The 9806-nt window shown below is 46.1% G+C and overlaps 1 protein-coding gene across 1 annotated transcript; it reads right to left on the bottom strand.

Moving 5' to 3' along the window:
• Positions 1-160: 160 nt before the first annotated feature.
• On the bottom strand, positions 161-9783 carry LOC135500990 (collagen alpha-2(I) chain-like). Its single transcript, XM_064792709.1, has 11 exons — positions 9729-9783; positions 9043-9390; positions 8344-8568; positions 7446-8237; positions 3547-6498; positions 3230-3310; positions 2441-2521; positions 1220-1462; positions 896-1066; positions 549-701; positions 161-180 (listed from the first exon to the last, which is right to left on the bottom strand). Exons 1-11 carry the CDS (start codon positions 9781-9783, stop codon positions 161-163), a joined length of 5121 nt encoding a protein of 1706 aa, XP_064648779.1.
• Between the last annotated feature and the right edge of the window lie 23 nt (positions 9784-9806).

Here is a 9806-nt window from a genome sequence, read left to right as displayed (position 1 = left end):
TCGCATTCCCAGATTGTCCCTTTAGCAGAAATAATAATAATAATAATAATAATGATAATAATAAAATGATATTTGTATGACGCCGCTCATGTATATATCGCGGCGCCTCACAGAGATAAAAATAAATAGGCCTAGATACATTACTTAAAAACATCGCGTTTCAAAAGAAAGATGTCAGACCTACAAAGGAACAAGAAATATGTGACGTTGAGTTGGACACAGAGTGATAGCTCAAATCACCACCGTTAGCCGCCAACAGTCCTGTTACACTTGCACACTGCAAATTGCATTCGGATTTCAGGCAGGACTATATATTATAATTTTTCAAAAGGTTTTGTTTTGCATGAAAAAGCCTCGTATCACGCCTTCTTTAATTCGTGTTATCAAACTTGCGAAATACCAAATGAACCCGACGTTGATTTTCATTGCCGGTACTAGAATATCATCTGTTTGTTAAAAAAGAAATCCTTCAATGAATAGAACCATTATCTCTTTTGCTAAAAAGTAATATTGTCAAATGTCAAGCTAATCGGCGTTGTCTCATTTACCTGTGTCTCCCTTTGATCCGGTAACACCGGTGTTTCCCACTTCTCCTTTGTCACCGGTGGCACCTGTCACACCAGTAGCACCTGTAACACCAACATCACCGCCGACGCCTTTGTCGCCCTTGCTGCCTTGGTCACCCTTTGATCCAGTTACACCTGGGAAAATGCATGAAAATTACGAACTGTTCTAAGATTTCAAAAGCGGTATCGCTGAAGAAAATTTCCTTTGGTCAAGATACATAATGGTGGATGGCTATAGAAACCAACGTCCCAGGATTTAATGTTTTACTTCGGACACACTCAGTATTAATTGAGAAACATAATGTAGTGAGTGGGTTTTTCTTAATTACCTGTGTCACCCTTAGCTCCAGTCACACCAGTGTCTCCTTTCTGACCATTTTCTCCCTTAGAACCAGTTACACCAGTATCGCCGTCAACTCCAGTGACACCAGTATCTCCCTTACCACCGGTAGCTCCTTTCTGCCCGTTACCTCCCTTTGAGCCAGTAACACCAGTTGTACCTGGAAGAAATGCACATCATGTGACTAAAAACCAGCCGTAGACAATTTAAAAGGAGGGTCAACCATCAATCGATTTGCTTGTTCAGTGAATAGGTCAAAAGATAGAATGAAAAGTGATAAAGCGTAAGGCAAATGTGTAAATATGATACTTACCAACTTCACCTTTCGATCCAGTGACACCAGTATCTCCATTTTGACCCTTCTCGCCCGTTGAACCAGTAACACCTGTGTCTCCTTTAGAGCCAGTGACACCTGTGTCTCCTTTAGAGCCAGTGACACCGGTGTCTCCCTTGGATCCAGTAACACCAGTGTCACCCGTGATCCCCTTGGCACCGGTTACACCAGTATCGCCTTTAGATCCAGTCACACCAGTATTGCCAGTCACTCCGACGGCACCTGAAACCAGAAATGTTTGAAAATAAATGATATAATATCCCACAGAGATGTGTGTGCTAAGCTGAAACCTGTTGAAAGACCTCGAAAAGGGAAATTCTGATCGAAGGGCCAAAGGTTTTCCTTACTGTTCCTTCCTGCAAGCAGGTTGAAGTGAGCTACTATGGAAATTGCAAGGACAAATAGGTTGAATTGTAAGAATTGCGGAAGTTGATGTTCAGACAAAATACTGTCTGTAGGTAAACTCGCATGAGTGCGAAAATTCATGCTTATAGCTCTTCTAGGGCTCTTAACCGGGGGGGGGGGGGGAATTGTTAGATGTCATGTTTGGCACCTTAAGTAATGATTCCTATCGGTACAACTGGTCAATGGCTGGATTCAAGGTTCAAGTTTTGATCCGAGAACGCGAACTAGAACGGGGAGTTGGTTGTTGACGTCATCAGTTGATTGTTTTGTCTCATCGTATTATTCTCTGTAGGAACTGACTATTCGGCAAGCCCGGCTTACCAAACAGCGACTTTTTTTGCCCTGAATGGAGAGCCGAACTAATTAATATTTGTAGTTTTCGAAGAGCTCATTATCATTCAATACAAGAGAAAATGAATCGAAAGCGAGAAATCGGCCATTGTTAATTATGCGCATATTAATTCAAATATGACGCCACTGCTCTCCGATTGGCTAATGTGTTGTAAAGCCTCCGGCTCGCCAAACAGGGTAGATTTTTTACCTGTTTGGCAAGCCGGGCTGGCCGAACAGGGTGACTTTTTAGTGCTGTTTGGCAAGCGGCTCTCCAAACAGGACAAAAAAAGATGCCTGTTCGGCGAGCGCCTTGCCAAATCGACCCGGCCTATTCTGTATAGCAGACTGGGACATTTAGGCACAATGTTTCATTGCATTTCCGACAAAAGGCAACAAGATATTCGTCGTCAAAAGGCTACTTCGCTCTCGGATCAAGATCGGAACTCCTCTAGATGTTCTTACCTGTGTCTCCCTTGGATCCTGTCACTCCGGTGTCGCCCTTGTTGCCAACTTCACCCTTGCCACCCTTTGAACCTGTCACACCTGAAAAATGAAAATATTAAAAGATAAAAAACGTGTCATGACCGAATTATTTTGATTGAAACTTGGAAAGATCCTCTTAATACCAGATTCCCTTATACTTTCGTCCTGAGTCTGCCTCGGTGTTGTGCCATGCTTTCGTAATATCTTTGCTTAAAGGTATAACAGTTTTAGATACCATAAGATGAAGTACCCTGGGTGCAAGGATTTACCTGAGGTATTCAAGGTCGCAGGTCTCAAGAGAACAACCTTCAATAGGGACATACATTTATCGAAGGGGGGGGGGGGTCGAAGGGACATTAATGACTGATTCAGCGCAGTAGCACAAAGATACCTTCCCCTACCCCAGCACCCCTTCCAAACATACCATGGTTGCTACGGTATATTGTATCACCCAAACTTCCTTCCTCAGAATGTTAGCGTGTTGGGACTGAGATTCATTTTCACAGCAGAAATTCACAGAATAATTCACCCAATAATTCTAAAGTTGAACAATAAATGAAAAATATACACAGTGAACCGCCAAATTGGCGTCGGAAGATTTAGCGAAAAAAACGTTGATTCGCGAAAATAATAGTTGCGAAAATATTTCATACCCGAACTGAAATGACATTTTGCAATCCTTGATCAACCTTTGAAAACCTTTATTATCTGAAATGTTCGCGAAACGCTAAAAGAAAAGACGCGAAATTTGGCGAATTTGAGGCTTACCAGTATTTCCGTCGACTCCAGTCACACCGATATCTCCCTTTTGACCGGTTTCACCCTTAGAACCAGTAACACCAGTCGATCCTGGAATATGAATTGAAAGTAAAGATGGTTGGCATGTACATACTCTATTCATCTTCTGTTTCATTTTGAATTGGAGTTATTGCGTTTTAATGCCTTCCGGTTTAAGAAGAACAAAACACCCGGATTATTCAAAGAATACTTGGTACAATACAATAACACCCGCTTGTGTATTGTACTTGAAAGCAAAACCCTGGCGAGAGAAGTAAGAACTAGCAAAGTAAAACACGATAACGTACCTGTGTTGCCCTTTGCTCCAGTAACACCAACGTTGCCAACTTGCCCTTTGTCTCCCTTGGCCCCGGTTACGCCAGTATCACCCTTCGACCCAGTAATTCCAGTTGCGCCGATTTCTCCTTTGCCTCCCTGAGCTCCGGTAACACCAGTATTACCAGTTACACCAACCACGCCTTGTTCTCCTTTTTCTCCAGTTGCACCTTTGGTGCCAGTAACACCAGTATCACCGTTCACTCCAGTGACACCACCGACTCCCTTCTCGCCAGTAGATCCCTTTGAACCGGTCACTCCAGTGTCGCCCTTTGAGCCAGTAACACCCGTGTCACCCTTTGAACCAGTGTCACCCTTTGAACCTGTTACACCAGTTTTACCAAGATTGCCCTTCGCACCTTTTGCACCTGTAACTCCAGTGTTGCCCTTTGACCCAGTTACGCCCGTATCGCCCTTTGATCCGGTAACACCAGTGGCACCGATTTCTCCTTTCCCTCCCTTAGCTCCAGTAACACCAGTGGCACCAGTAACACCAACCACGCCTTGCGCTCCTTTTTCTCCAGTTTCACCTTTGGCACCAGTAACACCAATATCACCGTCAACTCCTGTTACACCAAAATTTCCCTTGTCGCCTGTAGAGCCTTTAGAACCTGTAATACCAGTGTCGCCCTTGGAACCAGTTACGCCAATGTCTCCCTTTTGTCCAGTCGTGCCCTTTGACCCTGTCACACCGATGTCTCCTTTAGCTCCAGTTCCACCTTTAGCACCAGTTACACCCGTGTCACCCTTTGAGCCTGTCACTCCAGTGTCACCTTTTACTCCAATTTCGCCTTTAGAGCCGGTAACCCCAGTGTCTCCTTTCTGGCCATTTTCTCCTTTGGAACCAGTAACACCAATATCACCATCAACTCCAGTGACACCGATATCTCCCTTATCCCCAGTCCCACCTTTAGCTCCAGTTACGCCAGTGTCACCCTGCTGGCCGTTATCACCTTTCGCACCAGTAACACCTGTATAACCCTTTGCTCCCGTTACACCAGTATTGCCAGTCACACCTATGTCACCCTTTGCTCCTGTGACACCTGTTGATCCCTTGTTACCATTGTCACCCTTGGCACCGGTGACACCAGTGTCACCTTTTATACCAGTTACACCAACGGCACCGACCTCTCCTTTGCCTCCCACCGCTCCAGTTACACCAGCATTTCCAACTTCACCTTTGTCTCCGGTTGCACCAGTAATACCAGTGCTTCCCACGCTTCCAGTTACACCGACGTTTCCTACCTCACCCTTTTGTCCGGTAACTCCAGTCGCACCAGTGTCTCCCGTTTGGCCTTTCTCTCCCTTTGAACCTGTGACACCAGTGTCTCCATCTACTCCGGTCACACCGACGTTTCCCTTGTCGCCTGTAGAGCCCTTGCTACCAGTCACTCCAGTATTGCCTTTGTCACCAGTGTCTCCCTTAGCTCCAGTTACACCTGTGTCACCTTTGCTTCCAGTAACACCGGTAACGCCAATATCTCCTGTTTCACCTTTAGAGCCGGTCACACCGGTGTCCCCCTTTTGACCATTGTCACCTTTGGAACCAGTAACACCAGTGTTTCCTGTTACTCCAGTTACGCCAACAACTCCTTTCTCACCTGTAGAGCCCTTGCTACCAGTCACTCCAGTATTGCCTTTGTCGCCAGTTTCTCCCTTAGTTCCGGTTACACCAGTGTCTCCCTTGCTTCCAGTAACACCCGTAACACCAATATCTCCTGTTTCACCTTTAGAGCCGGTCACACCAGTGTCCCCCTTTTGACCATTGTCACCTTTGGAACCAGTAACACCAGTGTTTCCTGTTACTCCAGTTACGCCAACAACTCCTTTCTCACCTGTAGAGCCCTTGCTACCAGTCACTCCAGTATTGCCTTTGTCGCCAGTGACTCCCTTAGCTCCTGTGACACCGGTGTCTCCTTTGCTTCCAGTAATACCCGTAACACCTGTATCCCCTGTTTCACCCTTAGAGCCGGTTACTCCAATATCTCCCTTCTGACCGGTGTCACCCTTGGAACCAGTAACACCAGTATTGCCTGTTACACCAACGACACCTTGTTGGCCCTTTTCACCAGTAGCTCCTTTGCTGCCAGTAACTCCAATGTCGCCCTTTTGACCAGTTTCGCCCTTCGAACCAGTAACACCAGTATCACCAACGACGCCAGTAACTCCAATATCACCTTTGTCTCCAGTAGCACCTTTGCTTCCTGTAACACCAATATCACCTTTCTGACCATCGTCACCCTTTGAACCTGTAACACCAGTGTTGCCCGTTACACCAACGACGCCTTGTTGGCCCTTTTCGCCAGTACCTCCTTTGCTGCCAGTAACGCCAGTGTCTCCCTTTTGACCAGTTTCACCCTTTGAACCAGTTACACCAGTATCCCCATCGACACCAGTAACTCCATTATCACCCTTGTCTCCGGTGTTACCTTTAGCTCCAGTTACGCCAGTGTCACCTTTGCTGCCGGTACCACCTTTAGCTCCGGTAACGCCAGTGTCTCCTTTACTTCCAGTTACACCTACGGAACCCTTCTCACCAACTTCTCCTTTCGAACCAGTGACACCAGTATCGCCAGTAACACCGGCATTTCCTTTGGCTCCTGTCACACCAACCGCACCAGTTACACCAGTGTCTCCTTTAGCCCCTGTTGTGCCAGTGGCTCCCTTGGCACCAGTGACACCAGTATTACCTGTCCCGCCAGTGCTGCCCTTGGATCCAGTAACGCCAGTATTTCCGACCTCACCTTTCTGACCACTCTCGCCCTTGCCTCCAGTGTTACCTTTGGAGCCGGTCACACCAGTGTCTCCCTTCTGGCCATTTTCTCCCTTTGATCCAGTAACACCAGTATCGCCATCAACTCCAGTTACACCGATATCTCCTTTGGACCCTGTGACGCCAGTAGATCCTGTATCGCCCTGTCCACCTGATTGACAAAACAATTGTATCTTTATAAAAAACAATCTTTGAAAAACCGTCAGATTCATACCAATTATTGCTAATTTTGATGTCTCCCGAATGCTACGCAGGATTTCTTCGAGATGAAAGCCTGGTTTAGGTATTGGAATAATTATAGTCAATTCATAAATGTATGTCCGCATCATTCGGGGCTCTGGAGGACATCTAGTCGGATTTCTTTCAAGTTTTTTTTATTGTTCCTTGCCTCAAAACCAAACAGGATTTTGGGGATTTAGCATTCTCAAGGCTGAAATTACAAAAATTGTCAGCAAAGTCCAACGGCAATTGGGGGAGCTGGGGGGGGGTCCCCTGAACAGCCCAAATTTTGATTCTGGATATTTCTCATTTATTCTTGGCACATGAGTAGATGGACACAAAAAATGCTCGAATTCCATGCACTACGTCAATGTACATAAATGCATACAAAAAATATTTCGTTCCCATAGTTACTAAAATGAGACGAATCTGTTTGGTTTTGAGGCAAGGATCAATAAAAAAACAAGGCCGGGTCTATTTGGCAAGCCGCTCGCCGAACAGGCATCTTTTTTTGTCCTGTTTGGAGAGCCGCTTGCCAAACAGCACTAAAAAGCCACCCTGTTCGGCCAGCCGGGCTTGCCAAACAGGTAAAAAATCTACCCTGTTTGGCGAGCTGGAGACTTTACTTTAATATTAATGAGTTCGGCTCTCCAATCAGGACAAGAAAAAGTCGCTGTTTGGTAAGCCGGGCTTGCCAAGTAGTCACTTCCAAAAAACAAACCTCCAGAGCCCCAAACTATGCGGCCATATCATTTATGAATGAACTGTCGTCTGTTCGATTTGGCCTCTGCCGAAACAAAACTGCGTATATTTTCTTAATTTATAATAACAATGACGTATCGCCCGAATCCACCCGGAAACTATCAGAACAATAAATACCTTTAACTCCAGTTACTCCAGTATTTCCGATTTCTCCTTTCTGGCCCGAGGTTCCAGCAACACCCTTGGCGCCAGTAACACCAGTATTACCAGTGACACCAGTATCACCTACAACTCCCTTTGCTCCAGTTACACCAGTGTTTCCTATGTCACCAGTCGATCCTTTAGCGCCAGTAACTCCAGTGTCGCCCTTGGAACCTGTAACACCTGTATCCCCGTTACTACCAGTGGAGCCTTTAGCTCCTGTGACGCCAATATCCCCACCGACACCAGTGATACCAACATCTCCTTTGTCTCCTGTAGCTCCCTTTGCTCCAGTGACACCAGTATCTCCAGTGACACCAGCGTTACCAAACTCTCCCTTTTGTCCGACTTCGCCCTTGGAACCAGTGACACCAGTATTACCCGTTTCACCAGTGTCCCCCTTTGAACCTGTGACTCCAGTTGTGCCGACTTCGCCTTTCTCACCGCCACCTCCTTTCTGACCTCCGTCACCTTTGGATCCGGTTACGCCAATATTTCCCTTGCTGCCAGTCACACCAGTATCTCCTTTCTCGCCAGTCTGGCCCTTCGCACCTGTGACACCAGTGTCGCCTTTGGCTCCAGTTACACCAGTATCTCCCTTTTGACCACTGGTACCCTTAGAACCAGTAACGCCGGTATCGCCATATACTCCTGTGACACCTGTATTTCCTTTCTCACCAACTTCGCCTTTCGAACCCGTGGAGCCAGTGACGCCAACTGCTCCTGTATTACCCTTGATCCCCTGTGAGCCGGTTACACCAGTTGTGCCTGAATTGGAAAAACTTCCGATAAAAAATTGACCATGAACAGTAATAATCAGAAAGTAGCAAAAAATGTGAAAAGTCGAAGATGGCATCCACCTTTAGTTCCCTACCTTGATCCCCTTTCTCGCCTACTTCACCTTTGGCTCCAACATCCCCAGTTGCACCAGTAACACCAGTATTACCAGTGTTCCCAGTTACACCAGTATCTCCCGTAGAACCCTTAACTCCAGTCACGCCAGTGTCTCCTTTGCTGCCGGTGTCGCCCTTACTTCCAGTTACTCCAGTATCACCAGTCTGGCCCTTGCTGCCTGTTACTCCAGTGTCACCAGTTTGGCCTTGAAAAGAATGTATTGGAGTATAGTTAGGAAGGACGTAAATAATAAATTGTATAGCGCCCATTCCAAGTGTCCTGCCCACACAGGTGCTTTCAGGAAGAGCAGGATGTTCAGCCATGTCTTTTAACTGGCCAGAGCACCACTCTCACATACGTAATAGTCAAGCGAGTTCGACAGTTTGGCAAGGCAAGACGCAGACCATCTAAAATTCCTTGAAATCATCAGAATTTGGAGCTGTATTAACCTATTGTGAAACGGACTTTTTTTCCTTGACCACCACCGATTCGAGTACAGCCGTGTCCCATATCGGGGACACTCGCGGTTTGCAGATCCGTGCTTGACTGACTTCAACGACGACTACTTTTGGCATGTCGAAAAGCTACCCTGTCCACATGAGTACACAAATAGACTGATGAAATTCGTATTCAAGTAATGGCATTTCCAAGACGACAAAACAAACATTTTTGCTTTTACCTTTCTCTCCCGTAGAACCAGTTACGCCAGTATCACCAGTGACACCAGTCGCACCCACGGCACCGGTTACACCAGTTGATCCCGTTGAACCAGTATCTCCCTTTGATCCAGTAACACCAGTATCTCCCTTTGATCCAGTGACACCAACATCTCCTTTGTCGCCTGTAGATCCTTTTGCGCCAGTTACACCAGTCGCACCTCTGCTTCCAGTAACACCAGTGTCACCAATCTCGCCTTTGGAACCAGTAACGCCAGTGTTTCCTTGGTCACCTTTGACCGATGCTCCCTTTGCGCCGGTAACACCAGTATTTCCTGTAGTACCTTGATCACCTTTTGCACCGGTTACACCTGTAATTATTTATACTTAAATCATTACCCGTTGTTCCAGTTCAACATGCAACTGATTACACATATTACTGATCATTCAACTTCGCCGAAGCTGATGATGTTGCTGAGACAATACTGTCAGCTAACTTCAGGTTCAAAGTCACGAAATCAACTTAAGTTATTCTTAAGCAAACTTTTCTGTCGTGACACTAATTAATGGTCATTGCATTTTCGTGATGCATTATTTTGTAAGCTTAGTGTTGGCAATGAAACGGATTGGTATTTAGATCCGGGGTGTAGTGACCTTAATTTAACCACCGCGCGTTATGGATGGCAAAATGGTGTTTAGCCGATTTCACATGATATTTTATTTTGCTCCTCATCAGTCACTTTCATGTGATACGTGCAAGTCATCACGTTAACGTACGGCTGTTCAC

Source organism: Lineus longissimus, chromosome 17 (genome assembly GCF_910592395.1).
Source record: "Lineus longissimus chromosome 17, tnLinLong1.2, whole genome shotgun sequence".
NCBI classification, from domain to species: domain Eukaryota; kingdom Metazoa; phylum Nemertea; class Pilidiophora; order Heteronemertea; family Lineidae; genus Lineus; species Lineus longissimus.
The sequence above is the reverse complement of the archived record's forward strand: the minus strand, read 5'-3'. Positions and strand labels throughout refer to the sequence as shown.

Excerpts from the sequence above, each read along its gene's own strand:
- LOC135500990 (XM_064792709.1), bottom strand. The coding sequence starts at position 9,783 with ATGACTTGCACGTATCACATGAAAGTGACTGATGAGGAGCAAAATAAA. Across the intron at positions 6,499-7,445 it reads TGGAGTAACTGGAGTTAAAG|GTGGACAGGGCGATACAGGA; the intron begins GTATTTATTGTT and ends TTTGTCAATCAG. Across the intron at positions 702-895 it reads TGGAGCTAAGGGTGACACAG|GTGTAACTGGATCAAAGGGT; the intron begins GTAATTAAGAAA and ends GCATTTTCCCAG.